The sequence below is a fragment of the Nesoenas mayeri genome (genome assembly GCF_963082525.1).
Source record: "Nesoenas mayeri genome assembly, chromosome: 1".
NCBI classification, from domain to species: domain Eukaryota; kingdom Metazoa; phylum Chordata; class Aves; order Columbiformes; family Columbidae; genus Nesoenas; species Nesoenas mayeri.
The window spans coordinates 196,447,111-196,466,689 of record NC_137541.1 but is presented as its reverse complement, the minus strand read 5'-3'; the positions used below and the strand labels follow the sequence as shown (position 1 = coordinate 196,466,689).

The 19,579-nt window shown below is 39.0% G+C and overlaps 1 protein-coding gene across 2 annotated transcripts in view; it reads right to left on the bottom strand.

The window, feature by feature from the left end:
• CWF19L2 (CWF19 like cell cycle control factor 2) overlaps positions 1 to 19,106 on the bottom strand; it is a 68,960-nt gene extending 49,854 nt beyond the window's left edge. For both annotated transcript variants that reach the window (XM_080342140.1, XM_080342141.1), the window contains exons 1-8: positions 18,991 to 19,106; positions 12,752 to 12,862; positions 11,807 to 11,926; positions 10,505 to 10,612; positions 8,044 to 8,163; positions 6,435 to 6,528; positions 5,195 to 5,310; positions 2,897 to 3,609 (exon numbers count right to left, since the gene is read on the bottom strand). In XM_080342140.1, coding sequence (XP_080198266.1) covers positions 2,897 to 3,609; positions 5,195 to 5,310; positions 6,435 to 6,528; positions 8,044 to 8,163; positions 10,505 to 10,612; positions 11,807 to 11,926; positions 12,752 to 12,862; positions 18,991 to 19,074 — 1,466 coding nt within the window. In that variant the 5' untranslated portion in view covers positions 19,075 to 19,106. The remainder of the gene's footprint in view (positions 1 to 2,896; positions 3,610 to 5,194; positions 5,311 to 6,434; positions 6,529 to 8,043; positions 8,164 to 10,504; positions 10,613 to 11,806; positions 11,927 to 12,751; positions 12,863 to 18,990) is intronic.
• Positions 19,107 to 19,579: the final 473 nt, after the last annotated feature.

The following is a 19,579-nucleotide window of genomic DNA, read 5'->3' as shown; positions in this document are numbered from 1 at the left end:
AGCGGGGGCGGTTAGTAGGTTTTCCTTGCCCTCTACTCTGCCCTATTGAGACCACACCTTGAATATTGTGTCCAGTTCTGGGCCCCTCAGTTCAAGAAGGACAGGGAACTGCTGAAGAGGGTCCAGTGCAGGGCAACAGAGATGATTAAGGGAGTGGAGCATCCCCCTTATGAGGAAAGGCTGAGGGAGCTGGGGCTCTTTAGCTTGGAGAAGAGGAGACTGAGGGGTGACCTTATTAATGTTTATAAATATGCAAAGGCTGAGTGTCACAAGGATGGAGTCAGGCTCTTCTTGGTGACAACCAATAACAGGACAAGAGGCAATGGGCACAAACTGGAACACAGGAGGTTTCACTCAAACATGAGAAGAAATTTCTTCTCAGTGAGGGTGACAGACACTGGAACTGGGGGGATGTGGATTCTCCTTCTCTGGAGACATTCAAAACCCGCTTGGACACCTTCCTGTGTAACCTCATCTGGGTGTTCCTGCTTCGGCAGGCGGATTGGACTAGATAATCTTTTGAGGTCCCTTCCAATCCCTCATATGCTGTGATTCTGTCATTCTGCCCCTTTTGCTCTTCTGATTCCCTCTGTGGGATGGAGAATGAGCAAGCAGCTGGGTACACACGAAGCAACCTGCTGGCGTCAACACCTCCCCATCTCCCGCAGCGTCTTCACAAGGGCTCTCTCACTCAGTCTCTGCATTTCAGACAATCACTAGTACAAACCACTAGTTCACTACAGTTAAATAAAATATATTGGATGTCAGGATTCTTATTTGCCATCAGCTGTATGACACAGCAGTCAGAGCTTGCTTTCTCCTTCTGGAAGTCACAAAGGAAACAGAACTGAGAATGAAGGTAGACTTACTGAAGGATTATATGTCATTTACAGAGAATATTTGCTGCTAATAAGCATTTGGATTTTTTTTTTAAGTGCAGGATATTTGGGATGAAGGATAAGACTCCAACCACTCAGAATCGTGCCTTTTTATGTGCACAAAAAAGCAGCTTCTTAACAGGGTGGGTTTTTTCTGGAAGTATAGTTCTGGGTGTATATTTTCATTTTCATGGAGGCCGTCCGTGAAGTGCAGAGCAGACATCCTCTCCCAGCTCACCACAGCATCCCTCCTGAGACGAATACCTATATTTCCCTATGGAAACCAATGCGCTACCCAAGGCAGCCAGAAAACAACCGTGGATTGTGCAGACCTTGTACCTCAACAAAGTCATGAACAAACCAGGACTCAAGAGCTGAGGAAATCTCATAGGATCCAGCTCAGACACACCATGAATCATTCTCATCAAAAGCTTACGAAGTGCATTTAAGCAGTAAACAGCAGGCACTTCAGGACAATAACTATTTGGGCAATATCTAGATAAACCAAGACAATCACTAGATTTGAATGTCTAATAATGCCTCATACATAACAGGTTTAATGCTACAAGAGCTTTTTCTCAGAGTAATCAAAACAACTATAAAGTTACATTTCTGATTTGCCAGCAAAATAACACCTAGGCAAATACTAAAATAAACAATAAAACAAGACATGACAAACTCTTACGAGTGGGACTTCCCATAATGCATACAAACTATTCACAACAGAATCAAGAATTACTCCTGCTACCAAGTATATTCAAATTCATGCTTTTTGAAATAAATAAATAATTTTGATTAAGTGAACATCATCCAAACAATTTATCTTCCTGCTACCAAAGAAAATGTACATTTTATTTGCTCCTATCAATGTGCAAAATATAGCAAGTATAATCTGGAAAAAATACCCAACCTATACAGATTAAGCTGCCTGTTTCTGGTTAGTCATGCACTATTCATTTGATGTACAATCAATAACAGTGACGTATCTGCAAGTACTACATGTAGGAAGAGTTATAAATAAAATAAATACTTTTCAGGTATTGTCTTGTTATTAGAATTCAACAATTAAACATTAAAAGTAAATTCATAACCCAACCATAAGCTTCTTTCTGCAAATAACTGACACAAGCATATAAGAATGGAGGAAATTAATTACATTTCATCAAATGCTGTTCCAAACTAAATCATATCATCCTTCTTACTCCAACCAAGAATATTTACTTGTCCAGCATTCCCAAGCAATTAAAAAAACACCACCCTGACTCTAAAATACTTTTGAACATGCTTTCCTGTTATTGGAAAGAGTGGAAGGAAAGCATTCACAGTAATAACCACACTGCTCATACCACCAAAAGAACCAGGTGGTCATACTGGAGAACAGGCGTCCTCGAGTGGAGCAAAAGCTCAGCTCTTTACAACCTACTTCTCTGACCACCACTCCTTGCTACTCTCCATTGTTTTTCACTAAAGCAAGTCAGGCAAACTGAAATTCCTACCACATATTAGTTTGCATTTCCCTTCCCACTCTTATTTAGCTTCCCTCTTTTCCTCAGCAAATGCACTTTTCTAATCAAAACCCTCTACTATTTTTCATACGCCACTACTTTAGCATATGAGTTTATCTCATAGGTGGAAAACCTATCCTCACTGTATTAATTATTTCAGTTTTTAGTCAGCATTTTCTAACATTTCAAATTTGTCTTTTATAAATTCAACAACAATTAAGATATTGGTTTGCAGGGATTTTGCCTAAGAAGCCAATTTTACTGCAGTGTGAACTAACATTCAAAAGAAGTAGAAAATAACCCGTCATTAGCAATTCTCAAATATGCTGAGGAGACAGGACAAGCAGGGAGTGTTCATTATTCCTGCAGCGGTTCATTTTAGCTGCCCCTAGCTGTGAGGGAAGCCTCCTCCTACATAAAGAGACCTGACCATACCAGATCTAATACTGTTACAAAGAAAGAGTTTCCAGTACATTTTGCCATGAAAAACAAGGCAAGATGTTTGTAAAATACCTAGAACATGACGTTTTACTGTCAGATAACGTTTGGCTCTTCTCGGGGATATCGCTTCTGTATTCCTGTCGTGACTTTTCATCACTTGAAGTTCTTTTCCGACTACTGTCATCAGTTTGTTCCCTAGCATCTGACGATTTTTGATCAGACATTAATTTCTCCTTGTTATCTTCTCTGTGTGTTTTGGTCCACAGTGCAGTATCCTCACTAGGTTTTTGGAAACGGCTGCTCAAAGAGCTATGAACTGGCAGTTTGGAAGAGGATTGCTGTGACTTGTAGTCTCTAGGTGCACTGTAAGATGGTAAATCATCATCAGAGGGTTTCAGAAATTTGTGTTTCATGTTACTGAAAGATGAAGTCTTTTCCTGACTTGGTTTTTCATCTGAGTGCTTTTCTGCTTTGGAGCTGTAGCCTCTCAATGCTGAGTCCATGCTACTGTGTCCACATTCTTGGTCTTCTCTTGACGTATCTCTTTTGTAACCTTTGTCTTCTTGTGCCCATTCCCTGCCATACTTCTCCCTAGTGTAGCCCCCAAACACGTTCCGGTTTCTATCATCTTCATTTCGCGTCTCCTTTTTCATATGCTGTTCTTTCTTCTCTTTCTCACTTTCTGAATAGTCACTGTTCTTCCATCGTCCAGTTCTACCATAATTTTCCTTTCTAGATGCAACTTTTTCAGCTTCTTCTAATCGTGACTGAAATACCTCCATTGACTATAAGAAAGAATAAAAAGAAAACACACTGCTTGTAAGATCATGGGGTACCGTGAAGCTCTCTACAAAGTATTACAAGGAAGGCATCACTCTGTGAAAATGAATCACTGTGCAAAGGACAATGCAGAAGCCATGGAGTGGAAAAGAAAACCAGAACGAAAAAAGGAATTTACAGCCTCATGTCTAGTATGCTCTGCTGGGAATGCTTTCTGATCCCTTCTCTTGGGCTATTTCTAAATTTCATCCTATGGTGCTAAAGCAAAGCACCAAACACTCCTGGGTACAGGGATCAGAGTCTCAGAACTGTCCCCTCCTGGCAACCAGGTGATCAGAGGCTTGAGCCAGGGTGAAAGGCTTCCTCTTTCTCACTCATGAACTTCCTGTGTATGCTCACCAGATGCTCAGCTCCTATAGAACTACTTGACGCTATCACTAAACTATTTTACAATCTAGTTAAACTCTTAAAAACAACAGGAGAGTGGATTCAAAATCCTTAGCCTGAAACAGGCTTTGCACCCATCTCTGGCTTTCTGGACAAATACTCCATTCGTTACACAATTATGCAAAATGTAGACTGTTCCTCTTCCCTCTTTCGAGCTGAATTAAAAGCCACCAATTACTTTTTTTTTTTTTTTTTTATTTGGTTTGGTTTGGCTCAAAACATTACATACTGAAGCAAATCAAGCAGGGTTCTTTTTCAACCACTATCCCATATTTCAGCACCCAGAGTGGTTCATGCTGTTTGAATTTTAACTTCTTGAGAAAGATTCTTAAAAATAATATTCTTTACAACCACAGACTCCAAATAATTTCTACAAGTGCTGACCATGTTGTTTTCATCAGCCAGGAGTGACTACAATTCAGTTAAAAGACAATATCATGAAGTCATACTGCCTTATCCAAGATTTCCACAAGCAAATCAGCCTGATCAAGAAACCCCACAGAAAACTCAAATGTAACACTACGACCAAGATTTAACACCCCACACTTCTGACCAGTGCTTTTAAAGACACTTATATAATATGTAAGGGGAGCAGGCTTTAAAGAGTTAACATTGTTATGGCAGACTGTTCTAGTTAAAATAAATGTTGAAGACTTTCAAACCTTTCAGAAGCAAGCATCTTTCTCAATGTATCTGTACTGAGCACATAACAGGTGGTCAGAAGATTCGTATTTGGTAAAATGTAACAGCTCTCAAAATTATCTTGGCATAGTTATTATTATTATCTACAATGTACATTATTATCCACTACATGTAAGAGAACAAAATGTATTTTCTAGTATACATCATAATTTTGGAAACACTCAAGTACTTTGTAGCTGGGACCATTTGAACCTCCTGATGTAGAAAACATGTCTTTAAATTTGCTATATGATCCCATATATTAAAAAAAATATTTAACTTAAAGATATAAAAGGCTGGGTAGCTTTGAACTCTTCATCATTTGAGAGAAGCTTCAGAGGCTGTTTTTTCCTGCTTCTTTCCTTATGTCTTACACTACACATTGAGTATTTGTGCCTTTACATGAAAGTAACCTTTTCCAAGCATCTATCAGTATGACGAAAAATAATTTAATATCCTTACCCCATATCTCTCAGCTACAATTTCCTCAAAATCTCGTTTCTCTCTCTCAGCCTCCTCCTTCATCCTTTGGTATGATTTTCGTAACCAACTTAATCCAGCATCTTCTACCACTGTAACTGAAGAAAAAAACAATGGGAGGTCATCACTCTTATTTAATCTTACTCTGTATGTGACATTAAATCTTCACCTAATGTATTACAAAAACTGAAGGGGTGAAAAAGAAAAATAGAAATAATATAATAATACAATTACTTGTTTTTACGAGTTAATGCTGGATATAAGTCAGTAATACTGTTGATTTAATTTAAGCTTCTCCATTTTATCACAGAACAAAACAAGCAGTTTCCATGACAGGAATTGCATATGAGAAGTTGAGGGGTTTTTTAACGAAATTAAAGAACCTTCTTATTGTTTCCACTTTCTGTGTCCATTCTTTGGCATACCCCTTCCATTTGAACAAATGCATTCCCCCTTCTCAGAAAATTAATGAGTAACCCATCACTTTCCATTTGAGAAGTTAGCAGAGGTTTTAACATTCAGGACACATACTCACTGATGCCTGTCACCTCTTACAGATTACTGATCTCTGCGACTCCTACAAGTGGGTATGAGGCTAATGGTTTGCAGGACAGACTGTCCACAGAGAAAGGCGCCCAAAGAGAAAAGCCAGGGACCCTACTGTTCCCTGTTGACAGAATACAAGGACCCTTCTCATCACATAATAAATGCTTCATGACACTATGAAAAACATTTTCCTAACTGCTCTTGCTGGAAATAGGCAGAATAACCCCAGGGTAAGGAAAGAAGTGAAAAGGTTACAGAAATAATATTTTTCACCAACTGCATCTGTAATGTACTTCATTTTAATGTGACTCAGACTTCACTGGTTGAATATTTTAAAACTATAATTTGTGTAATGGAATGAAAGGAACCAAATGAGATGACAACAATTTATCTTGTCTTGGTTAAATCATGCTTTCCTTTAATTAGTTCAAAATGGAGAATTTCTGTAAAGATATTGAAGGTCAAACCGCTCAAGATTAAAAACCAGTGAACAGAAATTCTGCAAAACAACATACTGTGTTAGCCCAATATTCAATACTGAATTTTCGTCCAAATTTTACTTAGTACATGTAATTCATAATCCCTTTACATCAACATTAGTTGCAACTTGTTAGCAAGACAGAGACCAGCGACTGAGGACCATAATTTAAGATTATTACTAAAAGTTGCTGTTTACCTTTTTTAACTGACTCTGCTTCATCCTTCTCTGGTGGCAAACCTGTGCCACCATCTTTCCAATAGGGATTGAGTTCTCTCTCAGACAGCACGGCCTAAAACAGAAATAATTTTAATGTGTGCATAGCATATGGTTTGTATTTTGTAAAACATTTCATAAATTTTGTGATGCTGGTGTGGGAATAATCAGTTTACTCATAACTTGTACTATCTAAAGACGGGTAGAAATAAATGTAACTGTCCATCCAAGTCAAAGCTCCCCAACATGCTGTCACCCTTCTCACACAGAAGCAGTTTCACTGTTTGACTGCATTGCCCGTGTAGCAGTAATATGCACTTGCAACTGAAGCACTGCTGTTATGGGGGCTCCTAGTTTTACCTAAAGTTGCTGCTTTCCATCCTCAAACTAGATCTCTTACTGTGAGTCTGTCAGCTGACTTCTCTGGAGGCAGCCAAAGAAGTCCCCTGGAGAAAAGGATGGATTAAGCATTCCAGCACTGACAAAATTTTGAATTTATCTATGTTATAGCATCGCTCTTCACCAGCTCCAGCATGCTGTATGCATCTGTTGCACACATTGTTTTGGGTATCAAAGGAAGGACAGACATTCTGGTGTAGAAAACACAAAACTATAAACCTGCATGGAGAACAAGTGCGTGGGTGGGAGAGTCCATAAAAAAAATGTATTCTTGATCCTTGAAGAATATGATATAAGTTGTCTTTAACTATATAATACATGCTGTTATTCCAGTGACTTAAGATCTCCATATTAAACGGCCCTTCAAGAGTTCAGAAAAGATGTTCAGCAAAAACTTATGCATGGAAAAAAAAGAGAAGACTAATCCCTTCTCAAAAGATACTAACTAAAGCACTGCATACTGTCCAAGAACAGTGCTCCACATCAATCTCATTCATAGCCACAACACAATTAACTGGAAAACCTAACAGCCACAAGGGGCCTACAGCCAGATGTGACGACAAGTAAATATTAGACCATGATCAGCAACTATGTTTTCAGATCAGATTACCTTGCATTTAAGGAGATGAATGAGCAAATGAAGCAACCAGCAACTGTATGTAAACAGAACTAATTTAAAGACAGCAGCTTCTCCCCCAGTCAGATTCTGATCCACCCAGGAGTTCATGCACAACTGCACCATGAAAGGCACAGCAACTGCTCTGAATTCTTTCTTCAGGAAAAAACAAGTCTCAGCACCCTACACTTTAACACAGTAACTTAGGCAAGCTTTTATCCCACAAAACAACAGTTCTCCTTTCACATGCACCATGGGGAAGAAGGCCAGACGAACAGTCCATCATTGTTATTAATGAAGAACTTCAAATATTACAGAACTTAGTACTAACAAAACTGGCTAGAAGATACTTTAAAGACTTTTGTCTGCACATCAGCTGTATGAACCCTTCCCATCCCATACAGAATAAATAACTGATCAATTTAATTAAAATCACTACCACACAATACATCAGGCATTGGTTTAAAAACTATACAAAAGACTCATGTATTTGGTTCATGACTTATCCCATTGGTTCATTCATCACACAAAATTCAATAAGATGCAGAAAAAAAATTATATATTAATTTATCCTACCTGCTCATGTTCTTGAGCTTTCTGTCGTTCCAGTATTTTTTCTTTGTGTCTTTCACCTTTGACAGCTGCTACTGATGTCATTTTCAATGACATGAAGTCGAAATTCATCCATTCTTCTCTCTTTAAAATAAACACAAAGAATCAGTGTTCATGCTTTCAGCAAAAACATGGCTTAGGTACAAATCAAACCAGTGCAACTACCGACAAATGTTACTTTCAATAAACTGATAGGTTTTACAAACAAATACAAAATACTTCGATCAAAAGCAAATATGATTTTAAGAGCTTAAATCTTTCAACTTTTAAATATTTATTTACACAAATAAATTTCATAAATGTCTTTCCATAATCTGAAATACATCTTCATAATGTAAGATAATGGTAAACATATGAACCATACAGACTGCCTATTATTTGTTTAAACAAACACTGTACATCTAGACCAATTCCTATTCATCTTGCTCATTCTGACTTCATGGCCTCTTACATGTCTTCTAGTGGATATAGAATCTACAATCAGTAACTGAGCAAGCTCATATCTAGCCACTAGCTTCACCCTCAAATTTAAGTTACATTAAGTTACATTTAAGTTACATTAAGTTGCATTTACAAGACCTAAGCCAGCCAAGGACAAGTTAAAAATAAGGACTACTCTCTAAAGAAAAGCAGCATTTAATAAGCCTCGATATACCTACTACCTTTATACACACAAAACCTGAAGCCTCAAAAAGAAACCAGTGATACACACATTATAAACAACTACTCTGTAGAAACATGTATTTGGTACACTTCTGTGGATAGAATAGCAACCAAAATAACAAGATTACGTTTATTTTGAAACATGTCCTTGCAGAAGATTCTTCATCTCTTCAGTAGAGTTCAAGTCTGAGTTGTCAATCTGAATAGATGCTATATGTCATACTTTCTCTGTTATCTAGAAATTACATTAGGCAACACACCAGACAGTTTCAGAGGTGACACACAACATCCTACTTCTCAGATCTCATCTAGCAAAGAGACAGACGTGAAAAACAATCTGTCTTCAAATGCTTCAAAAGTACTATGTCCACATTAGTAAGCAACATGAATCAAGAGAAGCAGATGTGCACGGGACCTCTGCAGGTCGTCTGGTCCAACCCTCTGGTCCAACCCCCTGCTCCAGCAGGGCCACCTGGAGCCAGCTGCCCAGGACCATGTCCAGATAGCTCACAGATACATCAAAGGAGGGAGATTCCACAAGCTCTCCAGGTAACATGTGCCAAGGCATGGTCACCCTCATAGTAAAACACTGTTTCATGATGTCCAGAGAGAAAACTCCTGTGCGTCAGTTTGTGCCTGTTGCCTCTGGCCATGTCACTGAGAACTACTGAAAAGAGCCTGACTCTGTCTTCTATACAGGCTTCAGATCTGTAGTTTGGGGTTTTTTTTGTTTCTGTTTGGTTGGTTTTGATTTTCTTGTTGGTGTTTGGATTTTTTTGAGTAAGCACACTGGACTAGTCCAACATTGGTCCCATGGAGCAACTCAGGTGCACTTTGAGAACATTTAAATTAATTTAAATTCAACAGGAAATGGATGTAGATGCTCCAAGACTTCTTCATAATGTGAGTCAAAATACAAAAAAAAAAAAAACAAAAAACAGGGATGACCATGAAATTCCTTTCAAAAGCACTCTCTTCATGCAAAAATAGACAAGTCCAGGGAAGAGATTATAAAAGAAATGCTTGGAAAAAAAAATGGCTTTGCAGTATAAGTTATTATGACATACAGAAGGATTTATATTTCATTACTTTACACTTTTCCAGTAAGACAGATATGATTCAGAGACCCTTTTTATTTCTCTTAACAAGATGTGCAAATTCAGAACAAGAAACAGAGTTTTTCAGGAGTGGAATTAGACATTAAACTAAAAATCATCATTTTCACACAACTGAGAATGTTGTGATATGTGACTACATTTATTTTACTAAAATCACAGTAGTTCATTTCAGAATAACTCCATTTTCCATAATAAATACTGCTTACTGGGCATATAATTCACCTAAGAAGATCAAAAGAGACATTGATTCCACAAATATTGGTGCTGAAAAGTTCTACACCTCTTCTTCTTATATCTTTTCAAGCACCACAGAAGTAAAAATTCATTCAACTGCAGAATAGTCACCAAAATTATGCTGGAAAAAATAACATGCCTAGTCAAGGTCTTTAAGTTGACCTCGTCAAGAAAATGAAGCTAAGATGCTAGACCTTCAAAATATGATGAAAGGAATTGGTGCTGGGCAACTTTAAGTGTAGTGCCTTGTTAAATGCTAAGCAACTATTAGGTAGAGAAGCTAAACAAAGACATTTGTCTGTAAAATAAGTTTTGTTCAACACGTTGCAAAAGAGCTGTAAAGAAATGTAAGCAGATTTCACATCGGGTCATGCTATATTTATTTCTGGAGTATTTATCAAACTGCTCACCTGTAGGGAGGGTTCTTCCACAGCATCTGATTGCTTGTTGACCTTCCAAGCTTTTTCTGTGTTATCTGACTGTGACACATTTGACTCAACCCATTCAACTGAAGAATCCTAAAAACAGAGTTTAACAAGAATATTAATAGCCCCTTAACACACTTTTATGTTGATAAAAGGCCATACTTACCAAGTATATTGATCATCGAAATTGATCCTGATTAGCATTACTAATATAGTGTTGTTTATTATTTTAAAATAACGATAATAAAAATAGAATATTGATATTCCCATAGAAGATTGTTCTTTCATGATCAAAACATTCTACCATACTTCACGAGCACATCACAGCATGTAATACTAGTTTATACTGGCAGTTTATTAGCATAACACTGCTAAAGTTAAAATTGTTACAGTTAAAACTTTTAGAATAAAACCAAAACCAATTGCTTTTATGGTATTACAAAAACAAAATTTTAAAAATCTAAATTCAATAATAAGTATGTTTTATATTTAAAAAGTGAAATCAGTAACAGTACAAGATAAAGCACTGTACATGCTATCTCTTCCTATTTTCATATCCAACTTCCTACACTTGCACCTGCGAACACTGTACTGAGATTTTACCCTTGAAGCCCATAGGACTCCACTGAACAGTTTCTTTGCTGTTTACATGAACCTCTCATGGGAAGAACAGACTTTGGATCAAAGGCATCAGCCAGGACTGTATTGTAACCCAGTACTCACTGACGTGATCTGAGGGGTTTTGATGACTCTCATGGGACATGTGGGACATTTGTGCCTTAGGTTACTTCCTACACTAAAAAGCATAGTTCACCTCGAATATCAGTTCCTGGAAAATAAATCTCATCATACTGCCTGTTTCTTCACTCAATAAAGAGAATCTCTGAAAATAAAGTTTAAAAAAAAAAAATAAAAAAAGGAGGCATTTGTTTACAGATTCAAATGTGCAAGTTTGAGCCTTCCTTCAGAACCACGTACAACTCTCATGTTGTTGGGAGTTTCCATGGTTGAAGATTTCAGTTTCTCTCTGCTGAAAAACCATAAATCCCTTAGTTCCTGATGAGTGAATTAAATATTATAAAATTCACAAGCACTCACTTAAGAGCATCTTTTAAACTGATTAAATACTCGGTATGTTAAAAAAAAGACAAACTCTACCACAGTTTTTCCCAATAGAAAATGGTCAAGAATGAGCCTTAATTTTATTAACCATATGTACCCACAGAGAATGAAACTGTACAAGTTCTAAAAATTTAATTTGAAACATTTGAAAGTTTTTTTACTTACCGAAGAACTATCAACCAAGTCATCCTTCTTTTCAGATTTTTGTTTCTTATTTTTCTTCTTTTCTTTCTTCGCTTTTTTTGAATGCTTATCCTTTTTCTTTTTTTTGTGCACAGAATGTTCCTACAAGTAAATGTTTGTAAATGAGATCCAGTAAACCCCATCACTCACATACAAGAAAAAACAATCTCAATCTACTTACCATACCACACTGAAAAAGGTAAAACACACACAGCTAGATATTGCTGCATTTTATAGAACCATAGAATCATCTTTGTTGGAAAATACCTTTAAGATCATTGTGTCCAACCATTAACCTACCACTGACAATTCCACTTCTAAGCCATGTCCCTAGTTCTACTACTCTTTCTCTCTCCTGTTGGGGGAACAGGGGGACAGTGGGAGGGCATGCCTCACATCCATCATCAACTTCTCTTCCTCTCTCAAAACCTTTCTCACTGGAATTAAGGCATTATAACTATACATAAGAATATCTTCTACACTACATTTATTTCAGTCAAATCTATTGCCTCTGGAATCACTGCATCATCAAGACACATCTGTCCTTTGTTGAAATATCTGCACAGATTTCTACACTAGACGGACTCAATACTCAGAGGTTCCATTAAGGCTTCTCCTGTGAATGACCACAAACAGGACAGCTATGAAACGATGGATGTTCCACATCTCTTCCCATGGGACTATTCTTCTCTGGCAACTCTTGCTCTTCTACACTTGGTAGAAATTAAAGCTGGAATTGAATGATAGAAATTTTTCCTCTTTGTGAGTAAACAATTATTTCCACCTAAAAAAAAGCTAACATCTAAGCATGAAGAATTCAGAAATCGGGAGTTTTTTAAAGATCATCTTAAAGCTCTCAAAGCCTTCTAGTTATACAAACATGCTGTAAAGCTAACACCACCATTCAATGATTTACAGTTCCATCACCTTTTCCAGTTGTTCCACACGTTCATTCACATCAGGAAGCAGCCACGTATCTTCACCTCGTAGATGCTTTAGCAGCTTATGTCTTTGCTCCTTTTCATAACTAATTTTGGCCTAAGTCAAACAGAGAAGAAAAATAACCAGGCAGCATTCAGTAGCATTTACTTACAGACACACCTTTGTAAGCCACACTGACAAAACCATACACAATGCTGAGATCTGTGCTTGAGAACTTTTCTTTTTAGAGGACTACACAAAACTTAAGCTTATAATTGGACAGAGATGAAACCATGGGTATACAGGGAACTCAAATAAAATTCTAGAGGGGGGGAAAAACGCGACAAAAACTGACTCCTAACTTGTTTGCTCAACAAGTAAACACGAAACATGTTGCCAAGATTTAGCCTGGGAAAATAACAAGTTTTCTGCATTCTCCATTTCACTTCTGGTTGAGAAAGACCAGCAGCTGGAGTCAACAGTTCCCTTCCATCCCCTGAGCAGCTCTTGGGCACACAAACCTATAAACACCTCAAATAAAGGTCAAGCCAGATCAACATGTCTTCACTTAATATGCTCTGTGCCTCTCTAGGAAGATTCAGCCTCTTACCTTTCTCCATAATAACAAGTATATTTTAAATAAAATTACTATTTCCTTCATATTAACAAAGTTACAAATATACATTGCAGAAAATGAAGTTAACATTATAAATAAGATACAAAAGGAGCTTTTATACTTTTTATTAGATCTAAGAATAAACAGGAGAAACACAGGCAAGTATTTGGGTAATTGAGACACGTGATCCTAATAAAAACCATGGATCATCATTTTGGCTGAATTATACAAATATATATTCAGAACAAAGAATGAACAGAAATCATCATCAAACTGCAGACTGTTGTCGCCTGAATACTAAATGAAACAGGGCTGTGCAAGATGAATCTGTAGTGGCAATACCACCAGACTGTTAAAAAGAAAGACAGATACAAATGCATCAGGTGAAAGTTAATTTCTTCTTAGATGAAGACACAAAATATAGAAAATTCTTAACAATTTCTGAGTATAAAATAAAAAGCTGCCTAAGCATTTAAAAAAAGATGAAATAAGTATTTTCACGTAAATTATCATTTTACCATGAGAAAGTTAGCAGCGAAACCCTCTGATCCTTTCTAAAAACTGTCTAGCTCCTTCTACCATCAAATCACAATATTCATTTTATTCTTGGTGAATGCTTTCCCCTCACACATCCCCACATACAATCATTTCAAGGCAGGGAGGAGGAAATCTGTCTACACTACTCTCTTAGCTTCAAAACTTACCTTTCTATTCTACTTGTCTTTAATAATGACACAGGGCTTACTAGATCTTATAAATTGTAGAAAAGAAAGAAAAACTAGTTAAATCCCTTGTCAGATTTGATATTCTGTGCTATGAAGGCCAACTCTAATAGGTTCACATCTCCCAACCCACAAGAGTTCAAGCAATTAATTCACATTAAGGTTTATTAATATTTTGTGATGCCAAAATAAAACCCAACAATTTCTCCTTTCCCCTTTACAAATGAATACTTAACATTAGGTACATTTTAGGTCACCACTGCAATATTTTTAAGTTTTCTTCTCCATAAACACAGGATGCTACAATTCTGAAATACCTCTATTTCAAAGTAATGCAATAATTAGGCAAATGACTGCATGCTACACACAAACACAGAGGACCATTACAAGCAACAACCAGTCAAGAAGGACAAGCATACTGCTACATTACATACTTCTGCGACACCCCAATAAAGTTGCTCATAGTCTCCTTTGCAACAAGCACAAGGTGAAGTATAATGCTGGTAGAGCACTCTGAAAGGTCTGTTGGTAAGGTACAATAAAAACAGTAATTATTCTACAGCTCTGTGTTAGCAATATTTGCCAAGGTGAACAGTGCCAAACTTTCTAGTCTTTCCCACAAGCAGGCCAAAGGGTCTTGGATTTCACAGCCCCATCTGAATGAGGACGGAAACCAAGTTCAGGGAAAAGTGTTTTCTGGTTTTCATTAGGCAGGTCATTAAGACCAGCCTGCATGGTTACTGACAACAGGATCTGCAAAATGAAGAATAAAACTTGTTTCAAACAGCTTGTAATATACCGCAGACACAAACACCAAAAGCTGTAAAAATTACACCATGTCAGCCCAGGAAGAAGCAGAAAAGATCAAAGAGCCTGCCAATGGCCAAGGTCTAGGTCACACAATAAAGAGAGGCTGTTACACAACAGTTCTCCAGATGATGTCCAGAAGGGATGGAAGGATGTCACCTAGGGAGGGTGGCTAAAACACTCCCTCCACAGAGGCCCTGACCAACATTCTTCCCTGACCCCAACTCTCTTTACCATTTCAGCTCTCACCAAGGCCAGAAAAAAATTTCCATATCACTACAGAGACCATGCAATTTCCCAACTTTAACTGTGGTCAACCTCTGTCTCTTCAGATTATAAACACTACCATTCAGTAGTCAACTTCTCCATCCAAAAGAAGAAAACTTCCCTTTTTCTCCAACAAGCATTCAGAAGAAACTCTACAGCACAGCACCAGATCAAAACAGCATGACAAAACCATCCAACACAGACCTAAGCTGCTCTGATGGCCACCTACCACTGAAGGGCAGGGCTCCATTCCCATTCTTTCCTCCCTGCGCTCCCCCTAGGGTGGTCCCAGCACCCCTGCACCCCAGTTGCAGGGGAAGCCACTTCAAGGACAACCCTAACACAAACTGAATCCCACCTGCAGGTCAAGCTTCCAAGCTGCTCCCCTGGCAAGGTCAGCAAGGCTACCAGTTTAAGCACAAGGAACAAGAGAAAAAGTGTGCACTGTGGGGGGGAGGAAAAAAAAACCAAACCCAACAATTAACAGAAGAGCAACCCTGAAGTACAGAAATACCATGTTATAGCAAAAATGCAAGAATAATTCAATTTGAATTATTGCTAGCTTTTTAAAACAAAAGAAAAAGCATTCATGTCTAGGAAAAACACACATCCCTGCACTTACCAAAACACCCATCTGATTATTTTCGTGTTCTAAACTTGAAAATTAAAACAGTACTATCATGAACTACTGCTCTCATCAAAACAAGATGCTATTTCTGGGGCTTAATAACAATTTGTATGTCAATACTTAATTATTTGATTACTGATCATTATCATAAACATTACCAGCTGCTGGGTTTACCAATGCAGTTGGAAGGACACAAATAAAAGAGTAAGTTTCCAAAATTTAAGAGAGAAATCTAAATCAGTGAGTAGGGTAGTATTTTGGTTCTTCAAAGGAAATATAAGTTCATAACTGGCAAAAAACATAGAACAGTAAATAAGAAAAAAAAAAAAATCAATGAGAAGCAACTTCTTCTATTCAGTTTTAAAAGTAAAAAGTTCTAATGAAATCTATTCTATTTCCATGACTGTTTCAAAATCTACTATATATTCAACCTGCAAGAGTAGGCTAATCCCACATCTACTACTGAGCTCAGCAATTTGAGGAGAATTACTTCAGAAGAGATAGTGAAGGTTCTCTCAGACTCCTCACTGCCAACAATGAGATTTAAAGAGTTCCCTTTTATCTTAGCCCCAACTACATACTCTATAGAACAGAAGACAGACTAATAATTTCCAATATTTTACAACTTAAAGCTCCCTAAGGCGAGTTTGCTGAGTGTCTCATCTTTCCAGAATCAGAACTGCTGAAGTACAGTCATTTCTGCAGACTTCTTGGATTATCACACACAAAAACCTACGCAGCTGCCCATGTGTCTTTGCCAAAGCAAAAAGCAGGAGCTTCCAAGACTGCAGCCACCAAATAACTGTCTTAACTAGATCAGCCACACATGCAAAGTCCCTGCATGTCTCTTTTTTTTTTTGCCTTTGAAAGCAAGACAGTCAAAATGCACCAAGACAAAGCCTTGCAGCAGTTCTCTCCCAGTTCTGTCCCACCATTGTAGCAGCATGTAGTGTAACCATAAGCAAAGCAGAGGAAGTCAATACACTTAAGACATTAATCTGTTCTCACTTACTGACATTATCAAAACTATACATATTTTAATGAACAGATTAACATCTTCAGGAGTCCTGAAACTTCAGAAACACTTTGTTTTCTTCAAAAAGTATTTCTTCTTCTTCATTAGAACCGATTTTCCTTCTGCAGTAAGAAGCAGGGAAGCAAAAAAAACCCTCCTACCAGACTTGCCACTTGCGACTTTTTTCCTGCATAAAACTTCAGTGACAGTACTCTCAAGGGGAAGTTAACTTTATCTGTTTGTGTGTTTTCTGCTTTCTTATTTTTCTGAATGGACAGAGGAAAAGAAAGATTTTCATGTGTGCTTATGACAAAACCTGGTTTTAACTTAATTCAAAAGAGAGTTTATTAAGAACAGTGTAAAACATCGAAAAAGGGGAATTCAAACTTAGCTAAGTACTGACTATTGCTAGATGTGTGATACTTAATGGGAACAACATCACTTGCTTAAGCTAAATGAAGAATATTTAATCACTTTATTAAATGTTCTTTTAAACAGTACGATATCACCACATATCTGAAGTACTAGTATATATCAGCTATATAGGCTATATCCTATATATCTTTATCTCCTATATATATCTATATATCTATTCAACTCTAGGTTTTGCAAGTTACAGTGTAAGTAAGCCTCAGGCTACTCAGGCCATTTTCCCATTACTTTTTTTCTTAAAATATCTTTTCCCAGTAAAATTTGGCAGCTGCTTACTTTGGCCTTTCTCTCAAAAGCCCATCATCACAACCTTATATTTTGTCATACCCTGGCTTCCTCTTACAGTTTTCTTTCCAGTTATCCCCCACTCCTTAAACTTCAAAACAAGTCATGTCATCTAACTGATGCACCATGTACTCTTTTATCATTCACTCTACCTACAAGTTACAACAAGAATCGGCAGCTTACTGCACAAGTACCAAACATGGCAAATTTTGAATAAAATTAGCCAGGATTAGCACAGGTCTCCAAGTCACAGCAACTCTACCAAAGCATGTGTGAGCAGGAGCCTCCTAATTCTTGACTAACACTTCAGCAAGATATAACCAAGCAAGTAACATCCTGGCTCCACAAAAACAGGCTGTCCCACTTGTGTCCAAGGCATTACAAGTTATTAGCACTCCATGACAGGAGCGCTGTAATGGAGATCACAGAATCACAGAATGTTAGGGGTTAGAAGGGACCTCATCTAGTCCAATCTCCCCGCCAGAGTAGGAACACCCAGAGGAGGTTACATAGGAAGGTGTCCAGGCAGGTCTTGAATGTCTCCAAAGTAGGAGACTCCACAACCCCCCTGGGCAGCCTGTTCCAGTGTCTGTCACCCTCACTGAGAAGAAGTTTCTTCTCAAATTTAAATGGAACCTCCTGTGTTCCCGTTTATACCGATTACTCCTTGTCTTACCATTGGTTGTCAATGAGAAGAGCCTGGCTCCATCCTCGTGACACTCAGCCTTTACATATCTATAAACATTAATGAGGTCACTCTTCAGTCTCCTCCAAGCTCAAGAGACCCAGCTCTCTCAGCCTTTCCTCATACGGGAGATGCTCCACTCCCTTAATCATCTTTGTTGCCCTGTGCTGGACTCTCTCCAGCAGTTCCCTGTCCTTCTTGAACTGAGGGGCCCAGAACTGGACACAATATTCCAGATACGATATCCCGACTCTTTTAGCAAAGACAGGCCATGAAGACAAAGAGGTGGAGGAGGTGTTGCCTTTTCTGTATCACTTAAGGAAAGGCTGAGAGCCGGGACAGTTTGGCCTAGTGAAGGGAAGGCCAGGGGGTGGGGGTGGTGTCACCTTATCAATGTATATAAATATCTGAAGAGAACTGCAAGGAAGACCGACCGTAGCTCTTTGAAAGGTGTAAGCACAGAAGCACGTAATAAGTGAAATACCGATGCAATGATACCACTACAAGTGGCAAAATGCATGAACTCAGGTAGGTGTCACTCAAGACCGTTTCTCGTTGCTTTCTGACCCTCCCGGTACCACACCCAGCCCCTCTCGGGGCAGAGCCGGCCCTTCGCAGAGCCTCCCCCTCCCACTGCTGCCAAACCTGTGGGCAGGAGCCCACGGCCAGGGCCGCCCTCAGCAGCGCTCCGGCCCCGGCCCCGGCCCCGGCCCCGGCCCGGCCGGGGGAAGGAGGGGACCAAGGGGCTCCCGGGAAGAGGCGAGACCGGGCCGGTCCGGGCACCCCACCTGCGCCAGCAGCGCCTCCCGTTGGCGCTGCCGCTGCTCTCTGCGCGCCGCCAGGCTCCGCTCGCTCTCGAACCCCGACGCCATCACCGGCCCACACCGGAAACACCTGCCGTACAGCAACCCCGCCGTACGGCGAGGCCGCGAGACTGTCGTAAACGGCGTCCCTGGCAACGGCGGGGGGGCGGAGCTGGCTCCTGCCGGCGGGGTCGTGGCGCGTCGTACCGTTTAAAACTTCAAAACTAAAGTCACAGAGTCACAGCATCATAGGACAGCTTGGGTTGGAAGGGACTTTCAAAGGTCACCTAGTCCAACGCCCTGCAATGAGCAGGGACATGTTCAACTAGATCAGGTTGCTCAGAGCCCCGTCCAGCCAGGCCTGGGATGTCTCCAGGGATGGGGCATCCACCACCTCTCTGGGCAACATGGGCCAGTGTTTCACCACCCTCACTGTAAAAGATTTCTTCCTCATGTCTGACCTGAATCTCCTCTCCTTTAGTTTAAAACCATCACCCTTTGTTCTGCCATAACAGGCCCTGCTAAAAAGTCTGTCCCCATCTTTCTTATAGGTCCCTTTTAAGTACTGAAAGGT